Source organism: Peromyscus leucopus, chromosome 7 (genome assembly GCF_004664715.2).
Source record: "Peromyscus leucopus breed LL Stock chromosome 7, UCI_PerLeu_2.1, whole genome shotgun sequence".
Lineage (NCBI taxonomy): Eukaryota > Metazoa > Chordata > Mammalia > Rodentia > Cricetidae > Peromyscus > Peromyscus leucopus.
Window position 1 is genome coordinate 46,302,712 of NC_051069.1, and position 19,672 is coordinate 46,322,383.

At 47.4% G+C, this 19,672-nt stretch overlaps 1 protein-coding gene across 1 annotated transcript in view; it reads right to left on the reverse strand.

The window, feature by feature from the left end:
• Eepd1 (endonuclease/exonuclease/phosphatase family domain containing 1) overlaps window positions 1-19,672 on the reverse strand; it is a 111,298-nt gene that overhangs the window by 3,860 nt on the left and 87,766 nt on the right. Inside the window, exons 4-6 of the mRNA XM_028872573.2 lie at window positions 12,373-12,483; window positions 8,515-8,649; window positions 4,756-4,894 (exon numbers count right to left, since the gene is read on the reverse strand). Of these exons, the coding sequence (XP_028728406.1) occupies window positions 4,756-4,894; window positions 8,515-8,649; window positions 12,373-12,483 (385 nt within the window). The remainder of the gene's footprint in view (window positions 1-4,755; window positions 4,895-8,514; window positions 8,650-12,372; window positions 12,484-19,672) is intronic.

Genomic DNA, 19,672 nt, shown 5'->3' on the forward strand with positions numbered 1-19,672 from the left:
CCAGATGTGGGCTGGCTCGGCAGGTAAAGTGCCAGCGGTCAAACCTAGTGACCTGAGTTCGATACCCAAAAGTCACACAGTGGAAGGAGAGAATTGGCTCCGACAAACTGTATTCTGACCTCCATGAAAGAGAGGCAGGCACCAACTACTCTCTGATTGGCAGGCATGTTCTCTCTGCCTGGGGATCAGGTCAGAACAATGAACCAGGAGAAAGGCTGGGTGTCTTCCCCTCACTCAGAGGTCTACTGAGAGCATCCATCACCCAAAGTGACACCTACAGTTTACTATCCTCATGTCATAGGCCATTTCTTAGATTTCCCCCACAAAAGTTACTGCTGTAAATGATGCTGAAGTGAGAAATTCACTCAAGTATCTGTGTTTCTGCTTCTTGTTCTTAGTACAGACGACCAGTTAAAAGTAAGGTCATTGTTCATATTCTAGATGCTGCTGGCCTCATTGCCAGAGGCTGTTCCCATGTCAGTCCTGCAATGTGAGGAATTACACTATCATCAACAGCAACATCCTCACTCAGACGATTTGATATGTCTTCTTTCTATTTGTTTACATGAGTATGAACTGGTTATTTATTTTAAACCCTGAGTTATAATTCAGTACTGTGCTATTTACTTTGTTACTTCCTTTTTTTCCAGCAAGGAGCTTTCAAGTTTCCCCCATGTTGTTTCTGGTCTAAGTGTGTTCGTTCTTTGCGACCTGCCGAAATGCCCCGAACTATCTGCATCTTTTCTAGTCTAGCCCCAGAGTTAGCCACTTCTCCAAGAAACCCCATCTCCTCCACCTGAAGGTGTGTTCAAAACCAAGAGCTGGTGCTATGCAGACTCTTCTTCCCTCAGGTACTAAGGACTCACGAGCTCCTCATACATTAAAGCACAGTGACCCCCTGGTACATAGAGACGCGTCTCACGCCCCTGCTACAGTGACAATGAAGTCAAACAAATGTGTCATCAACAGTTCTGGTTTTAACACTCTCTCTCTCTCTCTCTCTCTCTCTCTCTCTCTCTCTCTCTCTCTCTCTCTCTCTCTCTGGTTTTTGAGGCATAGTTTTGCTGTGCAGTTCAAAATGGCCTGGAACTCATGATTATCCACAGTTGGGATGATAAGCATGGACCACAGTTTCTTTTCCTCTTCCTTTCTTTCTGTTTTACACACAGGAGACTGAATATGGTACACTACAGGCAAGGACTCTATCTAGCCCTCTTTGCTTATTACTTTGAGACAAGACATTCCTAAGTTGCCCAGGATGGCCTTGACCATCCTGTAACCCAGGCGGTCCTTGAATTTGCATTGCCGTGTCTCAGCTTCCCCCAATAGCTAGAAGAGTGGTTATGCAATTAACTACAGAGTAGCACTTCTGTGAACACAGCTTCCTGTCCTTGTCCTAGGAGAAAGGAGCTGGGTGACTATGGGCATCGCTACCTCTCAGCCTGGTGGCCTTAGGCAGGGCTTTGGTACATCACATGGAGAGAACAATCCATTTCCTGATAGCTGTGGTGAGACATGGAAGACCTGAGCTCCCGTGAATACCTGGCACAGGATCTCCCAAGCAGCACAAGCCTCCTTCCTTCTCTCCTGGGCCACACCAACAAGGGTCTGACCGAAACAGTGGCAGAAATGACTGACTTGTGTGTGTTTAGGGAGGTCTACAAAGAGAGGGCAGGGGCCAAGGGGCAGGATTGTCTCTTTGAAGTATTTTAGACATTTCTCCCACAGTCCGCAGGAAATGGAAGGGTTATGAAGTATTTCCCAAGTAATATGAGTAAGAATTTGAAAAAGAACAATGGCCCCAGCCAGGCTCTGCTAGATTCCCAGGGTCAGGGCTGACCCTTGCAGGGAATTCACTGCAGGGGAGCCACAGGCCCTAGGGAAGGAGGTTTCTGTTGCACTCTGTGGGAGACACGTTAGAGAAAGCAGTTCATAGACAATGGCCCGCCCAAGGCCTTCAGCAAATTCCTTTTCTTCGGTGTGAGTATGCAGTCATAATGACGGCTCAAGGAAAAGAAATCTAAAGTGAAATGACGCAACAGGCCAGCAGGGGGCACTTGTGTGCTACAAATGTTGCCCTCCTCCAGCAGGACAGGCCCATGAGAAGCCTCTCCTGCTGCTCAACTTCCTAACATATAGTTCACATCCAATGGTACAAATCAGGGTGAGCCAGGACTATGTGGGGAAATCAATGCCAGTTTCTAGCAGGAAAACCAACTTGAGAGTATTGCTGATCACAAGCTATACCTGACCAGGGTCGATGACCAGTCACCAAGCCCTTACAATGTATCAGGCACTACACTGACCATTTCTTGGACACGAGCATGTCATTTAACTGCCACCACTCCCATGAGACAGGTGATGTCACTGTCTCCTCCTTGTAGGTAGAAAGCTCAGACCCGAAAACTGAATAATTTGCCCAAAGTCATGGAGGTGGCCCTCAAACCCAGAATTTTTCACAAAGACTTAGGGAGGGAGAGGCCGGGGCTGCTGTTCCCCCTGACACAGAAAACTCAGATCAGGGCCTGCTGCCCGTGCAGACAATGAATCGGTTCTGAATGGAGGAGTGTGGTTCGGGGAAGGACTGAATGAAGGCAAAAGCTAGCATGTCTACTGGCTGGAAAACCTGGGGTTCTGGGAGCTTCCCATATAAATGAAGGCGCCTTTCTGTGAGGTGCGGACCTGAGGATCGGTGGGAAAGGGCAGCTTGGCGAGCAGGAGGGAGGCTGGTGTCAGGGGTCAATCAGCCAGTTCTGTGTAGCTTTGCAAATGAAAACAAAGGCTCTTTTTGAACGGGCACATCCATATTTCTCACAACTTGTTCTTCCGGCTAAATGTGTGTCAGAGGTGACATGGCTGCAGCTTTGCCCCAGAGAATGTGCAGCCACAGAAGCCCAAATTCTCCTCTTAGTCACATGCCTGGGTGGGCTCCCTAGTCACTGTTCCCTGAGTTCCTGGGAGGGAAGCAAGTGCTGGGCCAATTTCCCCAGAGCTTCCCTTGATTTTAGAAAGGGCCAGAGAAGACTGAAATGGGTCTCCACTGAGGTGCACGCCTACCTGAGGGCCTTCCTACCAGACGCTGTGAGCAGTGCACCCTACCTCACACTTGCTGGGCTCACAGAGGGAGACCCTGTCCTCAAGCCCTGTTAGATTGAAAGGAAGTTCTGTGAAAGGACAAGCATAAGATCCCAATTGGGATTCACATTCCAGACAAAGGCAGAAAGGCCTGGAGTTTGCAAATCAGATGCTTCTGTCTCTCTCTTTGGAAAGGCGCTTTATCTGCCTTTGAGCAGAACCCTGCACTCATCGATTTTCCTTTGCTGCAGGCTGGAGCATTTCCTGAATTCGCTGGGTCACCAGTTAACATTTAACTGGGTATTAGTTACAAGCAGGGACATGGGGGACATGAGTCACTGTCCCTACCTGGATGTGTCAAGGCTGAGTCATGCTGTGGTCAGTCAGTAGTCCCTTGGCAATGTGGAATCTGCCTGAAGTTTTCTGACAAAATCCTGAGCTCTCCCTGGAGACCAGAGGGTGAATGGTATCTGCTTAAGGCAGAAAAATTATGAACTAGCACCTTTCTTTTCTGCATCTAAAAGGTAGAGATGAATAGAAATGTCCACTGATATGAAAAGGTGCCAAGCCATCCTTTTAATAGGTAGAGACTAGCTGTGGGTGAAGAGTTTCCCACACAATTACTTGTTGGATGGATATCTTAGTTTGAACTGTTTTTCAATTGTTTGTTCAACTGTTTTTCAGCCTGAACATTTATCATTTAAGTAGAATGCTGGTCAGAGTGCTGGTCATATTCATAGTGCACATTAGTGGAAGTAACCCAAGAACCTACCAACACATGTGTGAATAAACAATAAAATGTGGCATACACAATAGAATATTATTTAGCCACAAAAAAGACAGACCGTCTAATACATGATACAACACACTAATCTGGAAAATACTAAGCTAAGTGAGAAAAGCCAGACACAGAGGGAAAATACCATGTGATTCTCCTTAAATGAAGCATGTTGTCAAATTCATACACACAAAAAGATAATTTGGTGGCTGCTGGACACTGAAGGAACAGGGATCAGGATTTAGTGGATATAGCATTTCAGAAGGAAAATGACAATATTCTGAAGATAGGAGGTGGTAACAGAAGCATAATAGTGCGAATGTACTGAATGCTATGGATGAATTTACTAATCTTCATAATGGCAACTTTTGTCTATTTCACTATAATAAAAAAGCTTTTAAGTGCAAAGTTATAACTGGACAGAAACATTTCTGTAATCAGTTATTTACTGAATCTCCTACTGTGATGGGACAAGTTTGACCAGAAGTCTAGGAAGCCAGGAGAGCAGTCAAGACTCAAGAATATGGGAGGGGTTTCAAGATCTCCAGATGCAATTCTTTCACCTTGTCACCTCCTGTTCATCGTTCACAAGGACATGTGCAGAACTGCAGGTGGTACCACGAGAGGAGTAAACTCAGGATGTGTTGTCACAGGGGAGGAATATCGCCACTTATATTCCAGGAGGCTGACAGACCACATTGCTGACAACTTGGCACCCACTGGAGAGGCCCTCAGACACAAAGGTGGGATACACCATCCATAAGAGCATGGAGTGTGGTTGCCCCTGGGTCCGTGACTGCTGGCAAGTAGCTGGGCTAAGAGGTCAGAGAGATGTCTGGAAAGAGGAACCACTGCCTGCCCTGAAGGAGTAGTGCCCAGCCACAAAGAAAGGGAATCCCTACCTTTCAGAGTTTCCTGTAGCGTTAGTGCAAAGTTCAACAACCGGTGGCCATCACTGTGATTCTTGATTGAATTCTCAGCCCCTGGAAGGGCCAGGGCTGTCAGCTGAAGGTTAACCAGGGTCAGGTCATTACTTCCCACCTGGGTAGAAGAAAACACAGCAAAAGGAAAAAGATTAGATACTCATGTTTCTTTTATCTTTTACAGCTGATTCATAAATAGCTTCATCACACAGTTGATGATGGTAAACAGAAGCAAAGCTAGCTCAACACGAGGTGTTTTATTTTAGATTCCTTTACTCTAAAGTCTACCACTAATGCCCTTCCAGCCTCCTACCTCTTCTCCTTCAGATCTATAAAACTTCACCTATCTGGAAGTGTTAGAACGTTTGTGAACCTTCTGAGCAATTGTAAGCAAGAAGGAGGTGTCTCCAGCATCTAGATGTTACAGACCCAAGGCTGTTATCCACAAGGCTAGCCTGAAGTTCCCCACCCAGTCCTCTTTGTTCCTTTGGAACCAACTGTGTGCTAACATCCACTTTAATCTTACTTCCTTTGTAAAAAGCTCACCAACACTAGGCAGAAGATATAGCCAGAGCCTGAGCCCCAAGACGACTCTCGTGGTCTTAAAGTGTGTACATATAAGGGCAGTTTATCTCCTGGGCAATCATAAACATTGCTCAGCTGCTCTGCGTTTAGCAATTCTGCCTTTTTAACTGCCATGGCAACAAACACTAAACACTTCTGAGAAAGGATGAGTGTAGGGGCCCCAAGAAGTGGAGAGTGCCAGTCTTGTCTTGTAGGTGTGTCCCCAGTTCACCATCATTGCACCCACGACTGACAGTTCTACAACTGCTGTTGTCTCTGCAGAGAAACACCTCGAGACTCGGACTGGGACATGCTCTGTGAATCCTGGTAGACTGGACTACATGCTGCTTTATCTCTGTGTCCCAGACCATGGGCCCTGAGAAACACCTCGAGACTCGGACTGGGACATGCTGCCTGTGAGGATAAGCTCTCCGTGTCCCAGACCATGGGCCCTGACTTGAACATGACTTGAAGAACAAGAAGTCAAGGGCTGGGCTGGGTACCGGCTTCAGATGACTTGAAGCCATCAGTCTTGATGCCACAGCTAGTATACTTCTTATTAGCCTATTAAAAAGTAGTTTGCCTTTTAATGTTAACTGAAAGCAGTGTTTTACAAGTTGTTTTTGAGAGGTGCCAGGCATGGTCACTCACTCTGTAATGCCAGCACATGGGAAGCTGAGGGGGTAGGACTGGGAGGTTCACTATGTAGGCCACATAGAGAGATTCTTTCTCAAAACATAATAATAGTTCTGAGAAAAATACCAATAGCGGGCGGTGGCGCACGCTTATCCAGCACTCGGAGCAGAGCAGGGATCTCTGTGAGTTTGAGCCAGCCTGGCTACAATGACCAGAAACGCAAAGCACACAAGAAACCCGTCTGAAAAAAAAAAAAAAAAAAAAAAAAAATACCATATTGCCTTTTAGTTACATGAGCTGGTTATGGCTGCTGTTCCAGTAAGCCAGAGCCAGGACAAGTCATGTGTCATCAAAAGTTAAGTGTAGCCGGGTGGTGGTGGCACACGCCTTTAATCCCAGCACTCCGGAGGCAGGGGCAGACGGATCTCTGTGAGTTTCGAGGCCAGCCTGGGCTACAGAGTGAGTTCCAGGACAGGAATAAAGCTACACAGAGAAACCCTGTCTCAAAAAAACAAAAAAAAAAATTAAGTTTAATGCTAGGTTTAAAGACAATCCTGGCCGACTCTTGTGCCATGTGTGCAGACAGGACCTCATCAACACTGCAGGACGAGGGATGGAAGGAGCCACGGAGTACCACAACAGACACATCTGTATGTGAGCATACACTAATCCCATCATCTCTGTAGCTACAAATGCAAGAGATGACGCACACACGGGGCTTATACATCCCACGGCACACGCTATCCCCAAGCCCCGCCTCCTGCTAGAGATAAATCATGCTGGGCTCATTTGCTGGGGAGCACATGGAAAGAAAGGGTCTCAATGTCCAATAGAGAATGGGCGAACCGGCTCTTGCAAGGGATCAAGCTTGACTTTGAATTTATAGTTAAGCAGAGATGAGGTTCACCGCCTCTGTAGTGACCTTCTGGCTCCCTCCCTTGCTGCAGCATCAAAGCATTTTATTCAGAACACTCCCAAGCATGCAGCCACTGAAGAGCACTCAGATCCACCTGCCTACCTGCTCCCAGACATGGCTGATGGCTCTTCATGGCAAGACATATATGAATGCAATACCAGGCCCTCAGCCAGACTCCTGATCCCACCTCAATCCCACAAGCTCAATGGCCCCTCCTCCTACATCTAAACAATGAGCCTGAGGGCAGCTGAAAGAAGGGTCCTAGAGCATCTGCAATGGCATCTGAAACTCCCCACTAACCACACCACATACCACTGCACCACAACCAGCACCAGGCAGGTAGGACATCACTGTACACACTAACCAGCACCAGGCAGTTAGGACCACTGCACACACTAACCAGTACCAGCAGTAGGACAGCACACACTAACAGCACCAGCATTAGAACACTGCACACACTAACCAGTACCAGGCAGGTAGGACATCACTGTACACACTAACCAGTACCAGGCAGGTAGGACATCACTGTACACACTAACCAGTACCAGGAAGGTAGGCATCACTGTACACACTAACCAGTACCAGGAGGACCACTGCACACACTAACCAGTACCAGGCAGGTAGGACATCACTGCACACACTAACCAGTACCAGGCAGGTAGGACCATGGTACACACTAACCAGTACCAGGCAGGTAGGACCACTGCACACACTAACCAGTACCAGGCAGGTAGGACCACTGCACACACTAACCAGTGCCAGGCAGGTAGGACCACTGCACACACTAACCAGTGCCAGGCAGGTAGGACCATGGTACACACTAACTAGTACAGGGCAGTTAGGACCACTGCACACACTAACTAGTACCAGAAAGATAGGACCATGGTACACACTAACTAGTACAGGGCAGTTAGGACCACTGCACACACTAACTAGTACCAGGCAGATAGGACCACAGTACACACTTTGGAAACAGTCTGGGCCTTATCCCAGAAGGGCAAGCTTGAGGAGTGCCTGATTTTAAAAAAGGTGATTCCGGTCTATCATGTTTGGGCACACCCATATGAATTAGTTTTCCACTTTTCTTTCTTCTTATCATCTGTCTATTTGTCTGTCTGTCTGTCTGTCTATCTATCTATCTATCTATCTATCTATCTATCTACCTACCTACCTACCTACCTACCTACCTATCTATCTATCTATCTATCTATCTATCTATCTATCTATCTATCTATCTATCTACCTACCTACCTACCTACCTACCTACCTACCTACCTACCTACCTGTTTTTGGAAGGGATTTTGCTATATTGCCTAGGATGGTCTTGAACTCCTGGGCTCAAACAACCTTTCTGCCAAGACAACAAGGGTTGACCACTCCTTCTAGGTAACTGTCTTCCTTCTTGCTGTGGGTTAGATTTCTCTGTGGAAAAGATTCCCTCAAAAACCCCCTCACTCCTGTCCTGCAGAAGGTCCCCTACTGGGAGAGCTTCCAGAATAGGTACTGATCCTACTCTAAGAGAAAAAAATCAAGTGAGAAAGATGTGACTTCTCTGGGTCACAGTGTTACAAAGACTTCCCCTTTGGAAGGAACAGGATTTCTGAAATGACAGAAGCGCATACCTTGAACCTGGCGAGGAATGGATTCGGACCCACAGCCTTCCCATGACCATTGCTGGGTGAGCTCTCCTGCCCGGGGATGTCCCTCAGTTCCACACTGGCTGCTGTGTCCCACAGGAATCCAGAGTAGCAGGGACCCTGCAGTGCAGATGGAAACAGGGTCTTGTTACCATGTTCCTAATTCCGACAGGCACACAGCATAGGGAAGGGCAGAGGGGCCAGACACAGAGCAGCAGGCTCTGCTTACAAGGTCTCTCAAGGATGCTCACACGGGGTGTTTCTATAATGAAGAACACACCTCCAAGCCACAAGACACCTAGCACCAGTACCCACTGCAGAGTTTTACTCATGGCCAAGGCTGCCTGGCTCTTCCCTTCATGGAAAGAGGTAAAGGAGGTATAAGCCAGGCCCAGGATCACCTTTTGAAGCATCACATGCTACGAGGTAGCAGCTCACATCTCCATTTGACAGATGAGGCCACTGCTGCTCAGAGAGACTGAGTAACTTCCCTAAAACCCCACAGCATAAGTGCCAATATGAGGGTTCAAAGATAAGACTCTGGGGGGGGGGCAGGTATGGCTTGTTGATAAGCGACTGCTTACACAAATGGTGCCTAGTACCTAGTCACTTCTCAATCAGTATTTGCCAGATGAACAGAAGTCAGTGCTTGTGGCAGTAGTGACTTGAAATTGAACAGGGGCTCTCGGCAAGTGGCCAGGGATTCAGCAAACGGACAGGGATGCACACAGATCTGAAGTCTGGACCGGTGGGGAGGTGCAGACAAACTTGGGGTGTAGTGGGGCACAGTCCTGGGCCCCCTTCTGGCTCTGGGAATCAGAGAAGTAGCTTCCATGCTGTCTGCTTCTACCACTGCTTCTGGGGCCTTGCCGAACATGAAAAGCATCCATCTGTCGGCTTACTCCAGCTGAGCCGCTGCTGGCCACCAGGGCATTTGTAAGTGTCTGACCCCAGGGGCAGATCAACAGGCCACCAAGCCAGCCAGCAGCGCTTGTCACTGCTCCTCTTTGCTGAAGTAACCCTGGCCACCTCTGAGCAGCTGCTGTCTTGCGTACAACTTCAGCTCACATCCCAGACAGACATTTGACAGGCACACCTCCCTTGAACAGGTGTGCTTAGGACAGAAGGAGGGGGAACGTGAATGTGAGCCTTTTATGGTGTGCAAGACCCCCTTGCCCATCACTAAAGCACGCACTAGTTTAAGTATGGTCGCACCTGGGTCTCAGTCAGCTGTGTCCGGGAGCCAGGGGACCCAGGCAAGGCCCTCAGGGTGACTTAAGACTCATGAAGACAGAGAGAATGAAGTCATTACGGTGGGCTCTGAAGTTGAGGCTGTTTACTGTTCCCCAAGGAGAAGTTCCAGAGCAAGCTTCCTCAGGCATCACTTATATCGTCTGCCTGAAAAGCACACCAGCCCCACAGTCCTCCAGGATATGGGAGGAAGGGGTCTCCTGGGAGGACTCCTTTCTGATGGTGCTCCTCAGGCCTGATTAACACACATCCAGCTTCTCGGGACCTTTCTCATCCCTACACTTCTTCCTTCTCACTGTGGCTCTAACCCTCTCCCAGGCACCCTTTCCAAATATGACTTAGGTGGCCAAGATAGCCACAGCCATAGAAAAGCACTTATGCCAGAGATAGCTCGTTGGATTCACAGTAGATTGCCACTTCCAATCACAAGGGTCTGCCTTGGGGAAAATCATTTCTTCCTATGTCTCTCTGCTTTCTCATTGTAAACTGCCCCTCCAGTTGGTACCTGGATATGACTCCAGGGCTCAGAGACACAACAGCTGTTCAGCATGTAGACTACAGGTTCATGCCCATGGATAGATGATGTTTGACTCATATTCTGTTGAAATATAACTCTTGGATCTATCTTTTTGTTTCGTTTTGTTTTTTGAGATAGAGTTTCTCTGTGTAGCTTTGGAGCCTGTCCTGGAACTTGCTCTGTGCACCAGGCTGGCCTCGAACTCACGAGATCCGCCTGGCTCTGCCTCCCGAGGAATGGGATTAAAGGCGTGCGCCACCACCACCTGGCTTGGATCTATGCATCTTTAAAATTTAAGAAATTGTACCTACTATTAATTTGGGTGACTTAGACCCACTGAACTCATAATACTCCATGATAAGAGGTGGCCGGGCCCAAACATGGCTGCAGCCTGATGCTGGCAGGGATCCCAGTCCAAAGCCACCATCACCTAAGGGACATCCCACCAAGCTAGTCCGTGCTCCATCACTGAAGCACCCCAACACTCACTATCTCCTCCTCTACTGGGGCTGTCCTGGGAACTGAGGAAGGGGCTACTGCTCCATGGTGCAGATAAAATAAGCCCTCACTGACTGCACTCTGATGGCCTTGGCTCCCCTCCTAAAGGAGCATGAGCTGACTTGTTCCACATAATGGCTGTAAACTTAGTGAAAGGAGCTGGGATACCGAGAAGTTCTTATAAAGAGTGGTCATAGGTAAGGCTGGGTCGCTGGGTCTATTTTTCTTACATATATATGAATAACCTCTCATGAATGATTTGCTGAATGAATGAATGAGTGAATGAAGATGAATGGACTCTAAGAGTCACATGAAATTTTCCTACACTGTTATCTATACAAAATGCTTAAACAAAAAATAAATAAATAAAGCAAAGTGACATTTTTTTTGTGTGTGTGTGGACTGAAAGGAAGGTCCCTAGGCTACATTCTGAAAACCAAATGCATCCCACATGAGTTCCTTTCAGCCCACTGTGAACTCACTGCCCACCACAAGGCTGTTTCCACCCCTGAAAGAGCAAACCCAGAGAAAGGAGTTACGTGCACAGTTTTCAGCAGTCACTGGAAAGAAGAGGGACTTACAGTCGATACTAATAAATGGACAGATAAATTTAATCTAGTCTACATTAATAATTTAAGAGCCCAAATTACAAGTGTCCATCACGTAAATACAACTCCTAATGTTGTAAGCAGATGGGGCATATGAGAACCTTAAAAACATCTGCATTGGTGCAAAGATTACACAGATGTTTCTGCAATTCAAGTGATTGTAAGAAATAGTCTTAAAAATCTAAGAACCTAGGCTAGGGAGATGCCTCAGTTAGTAGAGTCCCTGTCACACAATCAGAGGGACCTGAGCTCAGAGCCCAGAACCCACCTAAGAAGCTGGACACAGTGACCTGTGAGCCCAGCACTGGGGCAGAAGGCAGAGACAGTGGATCCCTGACGCTCACTGACGAGCCAGTCTGAATCTCTGAGCTTCCAGTTCATTGAGAGACCTTGTCTCAAGAAAGTAAAAGGTGGAAATCAATGGAGGAAGATAATTGATGGCAACCTCTACCCCCGGCCACCCCCCCCAAAACACCCCAAACCAGAGCTTGATGATATAAATATTCCAAGGTGGGTAGTTCAGGCATGAATATATGAGAGGATGAAAATGCTCATATGCAGATCCACCCATCCCTTTGAGGACAGTAGAGAGGGAAATCTCAACAGAGCTCCTCCAGGAGCCTAAGTTCCACCTCAGAAAGCAAAGCTTTCCTGCGTGAACTGCAGTGGTCATGAATTCTCAGAGCTGTGACGGGAGGATTACAAGGACAAAGGACAGACATACAGACGAACACAGAGATGCTTTGTCCCCAGACAGGATTTCTCTTCCCAAGATGCTAAGCTCCTGTTTCTATCTGGGCAGGAATACACCCTGATCAAAATATGAAGTGAGGCCTAGGGAATTGGAAATGATCAAAAGTTAGGGCAGATATGTGAAACAGGACCAAGAATATTGACAAAGAAAATTTTAAACTGCCCTTGATTTGGGGAAAATACTGTTTAAATACAAAAATGGGCAGGTAGGGGTACCTTCTGAAGCTGACTCGAAGGCTTCTCAGCAATCACGGACCTCCAGCATCCTCGGGACCCCTTCCACTTCCGGATGTTGGGCAGGATTGGCTGGTTTAGCTCTGTACAGAACTGTAAAGACAGAACACAGGTCAGTGTGTCTGTGTCCCTGTGCATGGCATCCTTAGAAACTAGACACAGACGATGCTGAGTCACCACACAACAGTTAAAGACCTGCTGACCTTCATCCCTGTGTTCTCGAAGACCAGGGATGAAGGTCAGCAGGTCTTCGAGAACACAGGGATGACAATGCATGATTTGTCTACTGCAAAATAAATGCATAAAAATTTAACAAAGCCAAAAGAGGGTTTATAAAGATCCACACAACTAAACTAACATCGCAAATTAGAAAGCAAATACTTATCATCTGACAAGCCATCATCACCTGAGGATCCTCTGTTCAGAAAAAACATAGATTCTCTGTATCAATCTAGCCTAAGCATTTCAGAAAGATCTGTCGGAGCCCTCTACAAACCGTGACACCAGTGGATACAAGGTCCCAGGAGCACCTGGATGCGGATCAAACCCAAAGGAGTCTCTTTGCTCCTCAGTGCTTAGCTTAGAGGGGGCAAAAATGACCCCATCTTAATTCTGCCCCAGCAAACTATTCCATCTGTGTCTCCTCGGCGCCAGGTGGCTACCACAGCCTGTGTGTATGAATACGGTATGCAGGGCTACTTTTATTTCTTTTCTCTTCTTCTTCTGAGATAAAATCTCACCATGTAGCCTAGTCCAGCTTCAAAGTCACAATCCTCCTGCTGCAGCCTCCTAAGGGCTGCAGATTACAGTGTCCACCACAGCATGGCTTACTACTGAGGCAAACTAAAACAGCACAGGCGGGTTGAAAAGTGACTGGCTGCACCGTCCAAAGACCAGCTCCTATAGCACACTCCTCTGCGGGTGATTCTTTCGAGGAATCCCAGTATTTGTCAGCTTTGGGGCCAGTGTCCAAGACAGTCTACCATTTGATGCTGTCCCTCCCCAGTGACACCCTTTTGTCTGTTGACACATCTCACAGCACACAACTCACTTCTCTGTTCATCCGCTCCCCGTGTACAGAGTGTTCTTGACAAGCTTTGTGTGTGTGTGTGTGTGTGTGTATGTGTGTATGTGTGTGTCTATATGTGTATGTCTATGCGTGTGTGTGTCTGTATCTGGTGTGTGTGTGTGTGTGTGTGTGTGTGTGTGTGTGTGTATGGTATATGCATCGGTGTGTAGGAGTGCACACATTCACGCACATTCAATGAAGATTCCAAAGGACGGCATCTGGTCTCACTCCTTCGAGACAGGGTCTCTCATTGGGCCCCAAGCTAGGCTGGCAACCAGCAAGCCTCAGCAATCCTCCTGCCTCGGGGCTGGGTTACAGGCACACACATGGTCATGGCCACCGTTTTGTGTGGCTGCTGCTCTGAGCTCAGGTCTGCATGCCTGCACAAGCGCTCCTGCCCACTGAGCCACCTCTGCAGCCCATACTCTTCTGAGTGCCGTATACTTCTGCTCTCCTGAGCTGCTCTTCATCAGGCTTATAGTGTCAGCTTAAACCACCATATGGAAGGCAGCAAAACCTGTCGCTCTGGTTCAAAATTATCTCCCAGGGTTTTCTGTCACTGCTGGTACCTCTGCATTTTGAGACATGGTCTTACTATACAGCCAGGGCTGGTCTGAATCACTCTTCTGCCTCTGCCTCTGAGTGCTAGGATCACAGGTAAGTGGCGTCACTCTAGGCCTTGCCTGAGCTCTGAGGTGCACTGCTAACTCTAGGCTCTTTCACAGTCATGTAGAATCCTCCAGCCCTGCTTAGGCATCTACTTTCTCTTGTCCCAAGCAGCTGCCTTCGTCCCCTCCCCAGCCTGTGTCTCTGGGTTCTCTGTACTCCTTTCCTCCTAAGCGCTCCAATTACTCCTCATCCTCCCTGGCCCATCTCTCCCTAAGCCCTGTGATTCTGCTGTCACCTGGGTGTGAAGTCTCTTTTGCTTCCAGTCCCACTGTTGGGGCCCCTTGCAGATCCCAGTCTCCCTCATGGGGACACTGCGTAGCCTCTAAGGAGCTTCTGAGCCTGTTATCACCCGCCTCAATCCATCCACCAGATACAGTGGAGCACATCGAGGCCCCATCCTATGGTTCTTCTGAGTGGTCTGAGGAACAGTGGCATCACCATCACCTGGAAGTTACTAGAAATTCTCTGAGAGCCTGGTGGATCTCTGTGAGTTTGAGGCCAGCCTGGTCTACAGAGTGAGTTCCAGGAAAGGCTCCAAAGCTACACAGAGAAACCCTGTCTCAAAAAAACAAAAACAAATTAGAAATTCTCCGACCACATTGTAGGTCTGCTGGATCAGAGACTCCTGTGTGGGGCCCAGTGATCCACTTAGAGTAATTGGGTTTGAGAACAGTTATGGCTGCCTCAGTTGGCCCAAGCCTTGAGCCTAGACTCTGCAGCGCTGCAGACAGCCCACAGAGCGCCTTGCCTGGGGGAAGCTCCTTTCACACCCTCTGGGCAACACATAACCACAGAACTGACGGCCAGGAGGCAGACTAGAAAGTTCTGGACTTTGCTTACGCTGTGACAGAGAAGCTGGGGCACAAGCGAGGAGTCCGTCAAGTCACAGTAAGTGCTAGAGAGAAAATGAACCGGGTGGCGGAGGGAACCTGGGAAGTCCACTTTAGACAGGAGCTGTTTTTACAGTCACCTAAATGTCTGTGTTTCCCCACAGTGGGCTCTGTCAGGACATGGTCTGGGCCTTTGTCAACCCTTCCCTGGCACAGAAGCCCGTTTGCTAGTGAGTGGAAAATGTTAAGTGACCCCTAATCTACAAAACCCACGCCGGACAAACAGGATTCTTCTTGGAAGTTCCTACCTTGGTAACTACCTCCGTTTTAAGCAGGCATTTGGCACACGGGTGTATTCTGTGCTGCTGGGTGTCTGGGAAAATCCACCCGGGAGTGTGGTCAACAGTAACTCTCACGGTTTTACTGTCAACACTTCCTGCCACACAGCAGTGGAGGGCAGTGCTATTCTCGGCTAGTAGGGAGGAGAGGTGGGGTGAGTCCTCTTGGCTAAAAACCATCCTCTGTTGGTGTGATATCATTGTAAACTTGACAAATTCTCAAGTCACCTGAGAGATAAACTCCTGGGCACATCTGTTGGAGCTCCAGGATCAGATTACTTGAGGTGGGAAGATTCACCCTAACTGTAAGTGGCATCATTCGCTGGCCTGGGGTCCTAGACTGAATTCAAAAGGAAAACGCAAGCCCAGCACTGGCATTCCTCACTCTGACTCCTGACTGTAGAGACAACGTGACCAGCTGCTGCCATGCCTGCCCTGACATGGTGTGTGCAAAGAGCACAGGGAGGCAGGGCAGGGAGGGGACAAAGGAGCTCCTTGGGGGACAACAGAACAGACACTGGCATGGGACTGGATGACCTTACATGACAATACTAAAGAGAGATTCACGAGCACAACTCAAAGCTCAGGCAAGGCATGGAATGGTGGTGCACACCTGCAGTCCCAGGGGGCAGAAGGACTCCGATTTTCAGGACAACCTACGCTACAAGGCAATGTTTACTCTCGAACCACAAGGCAAACACTACCCTTCCTTCTTCAAGTTGCTTCTTTCAGGTAATGTCCCAGCAATGAGAAAAGTAACTAATACAGCTGGAAAATGAAACACTCCTAAAAATGCAGCTGCGATCTATGGAAAGATATTACGCTTTTGTTAGTTCACATGTAAAACTCTTTGATGCATTGGTAAACTCTAGAAGCCCTAGAGGAGGTGTCATTGCTGTGAGCCACCTGCATGCCTGGCCCTTGTCACATTTTAGCCCATATGGCACTTATTTCCTTGCTCTGCCCTCTTCTTTATTCCTTATGCTATTGAAGACAAATAATAACTGAAGAAACTGAGGCGATAGGTTGATGACCTCCCAATTTTTCAGATCAGAGTTAACTAAGAGGTGGGAGTCTCTTCTGTTTCTTGGACTGGAAAAAAAGAACTATCAGTTTGTAAAGAGAGATGACTCTGCATTTACAGTTCACAACCAACGTACACAGTAGGACAGCTACACAGTCCTGCACAGTAGGATACCTTGTAGATCCTTGCTGATCAAAGTAAGGGCCACAGACCAGCAGCACAACCCTCAGCAGGTTCCTGAGACATGCTGCATCCAAGTCCACAGGCTCCCAGGATGAGCTGTGAGCTGGGGAAGCTGTAAGGAATCAGCATACCTGTCTTCTTCCTATTGGCCTCGCTCTGTTCAGTACAGAACAGCCCTGCTGTCTCCACACAGCCCACAGTTGTTCATGAGCAAAGCGCCCACAGACAGGGGAAGTGTGGGTTTAAGTCACAGTTACACAGCTGTAAGTGTTAAAGAGAGGGGGCCTGGGGATATGTCTTCTCTGCTGAATCTCTTGCCCGACATAAGGGTCAGCATGTGTCAAGGTCAGAGGGGATGAGGCCAGGCCCTCTCTACAGATCCCTTGGATCCCAGCAATGCCAACACAAAGTAAAAGCATCTTCAGAAAGTGTGTTGAATATGCAGGCTGGAGCTCTTTTCAGTTACAAAGAACAAAACTCCAAGGGAAAGGCATGGGTAGGGGACATGAATATGCTCAAAGTACATTATATATTCATATGAAAATGTCTTTACGTAACCCAGGGCCATGTATAATGAATACACACCAAAGGGACTGAGGAGCATCCTGTAAGTACTCTCAAACTGGACTGTGCCTAAAACTGTTTTAAGTCAGCTGATTCTTAAATATTCTGTTTTACCTGCTCAACCAAAAAGAAGAAATAATTGTCTCATGAACTCCAACTGGGTCACCAAGACAGAAAAGCCAAAACGGCAGGAATGGCAGAGAAATGTGCTTTTTTTAAAACAAAAAAAAAAAGGTGTCCCTGTAATTCCAATTTTTCAGCACCAATACCAATATAACACCCTCCCTCATATTTCTGAAACTCTGATGATTGATTATCAACCTAAATCAGAACTGAGCTGGCTTCTGCTTTTTTTTGTAAGTTAACAATTTAGTATTATTATGGGGTGGGGTGGGGGTATGCCAGGGCACATGTGTAGAGGACAGAAGACAATTCCATGGAGTTGAATCTCTTTCATCTTTACCTAGCTATGTTCAGGTATCTCTCCAGGCTTATACCATCACTTGGCCCTCTTGTTCTTAATATAGTTAATTAATAAACCCTGCTGCTAATTGACTAAACCTCTGAGGTTAAGCCCAAGGTTGAAAGTTGTGACAAATTTCCCCACGCAATTCTTAAGTTTGAGAAGCTCAGACAAGCTGGCCAGCTGCTGTGGAGCCCGCCCAGCCTTCCTACTTCCATTACTCACTGTCTGGGAAGACGGCTTTCATTATTGAGAACAAAAACCACTTTAGCTTTTTCAGCCCCACACCTTGAAAGTAGCTGCCACGTGGCTCTCTGCCGCAGATCCATGAGATCACAATATAATATCAGAAGGGAGCCAGCAGGCACGCAGCAGGCACGCAGCAATGCTTGTTATGAGTTAAGTCATGGGGTCCACCTTCCACTCTCTCCCAGCAGGAGTTACAAGGATGACCAGGGACATAGCTTGTTTCTCTAGCATCAACCCAAAAGGGGAAAATCATTTTTAACATTTACTCCACAGCCCAGTGACCAGAAAGGTGATCAGTGTTATAATGTGGATACAAAATAGCCCCAAAGCCTGTGTATCAAAGCCTTGATCTACCTCCCACCCCTGCCCCTGAAGGTGGCTCGAAGGGGAGGTGGTAGAATCTTCAAACTGTGGGGACTAACAGGAGGATATCAGGTTCCTGGGGTCATGTTTCTGAAAAGGCTATTGGAACTGTGGCCCCTCCTTGTTGCTGCTTCCTGGCTTCCAGGAGGTGAGTAGCTTTCTCCACAATCAGGTTCCGCCATGCACAGGCCCAAAAGCAGCACAGCCAACTGACCATGAAATGAAATGTCTAAAACCAGGAGCCAAAATATTTGTCACAGTCACAGAAAACTGACTAATATAACCCATAATGAAGAAGTGAGGGGAACTGCTTGATCACCATCCCACCCTAGGTCTTGACAACAGGAGGTCTCCAAGTCAAACATCTTAATGGCGATCTACAAGGTACCCAGGACACCGACACTGGGAAATGCCAAGACAAAAGACTAGTTGTGGCTGTGACCTCAGTGCTTGCTGCATGCTGGCTTTGTCCTGGACCAGCCAACTGCTTATCTCTGCAGTGACCAAAGGGCCCTACAACTTGAAACAACTGCTTTTGCTCATGGACCTTTGTTCTGCACTTTTCCTTTACCTTGACCTCCTCCCCTTTCTAAAAAGAATATTCCTTAATTCAACTGGCCATGATCGAGAAATAGAGGCAGCTGTCTTCCAACCCTCTATGAGGTTTCAAGCTTCCTTTTCTAGTCAAATGGAAGAGAGCCCTGGCTCTGTGATCACTTTGTACAGATGCATTGCTAATGGTGATTGCACAGTTAATTGAAGGCGGATGTAGAAAACCGGTAGGTGTTTTAAAGCCAACACCACACGGCCACTTCATCCTGCTTCCTGGAAGGATAGGGAGGGTTGGCTCCAGGATGAAACCTCAGGTTCAGATTTCCAGATGAGGCTGTTTCCCTGGATTGGTATTTCATTTGCTTTCCTCATTTTGGACGTGACTTCCCTTTAACAATGAGTTTCCCATATGATGAGACTGATTTCCTCTGTGTTTTCAGGGTGGCCACTGAAAATCCGATCTACTTCAGTGGATGCAGTAGGTGGGGTGTTTTCTCCTTATAAAGATATATTGTCTCCCGAAAGAGAAGAAGCCCAGCGTCAGGTCATGCAAAGTCAAGGGACTCAACTTTCACCTGAATATGATACATCATGGTCAAAGACAAAGACAATGCTTGTAGAAATGTTAGTGGGGAGTAAGGGCTTATCCTTATCAGAATGCTTTGAGTACACAGATGATATAAGAAACCGGAAGCCCTCACACGGTGGGCAAAAGGAATGAACGGCCAAGGCACATCAAAAGCATCAGCCTGTTGCATAAAAAAAAAAAACAAAAAAAAAACCTAAGCAAATGCTAATTGCATTAAGTATAAACTAAATAGTAACCATGTTTGATCTTTTTCTAAATACAACAAGCCTACTGTAAAGTTTCTCTAAATTATTAAGACTTTGAAAGGCCATCTGTGAGTAGAACTGAGCTATTTCTCTGGTGGTGATTTGCAGCCTTAACAGCCCTGGCACATCTCTAGGAAGAGACAG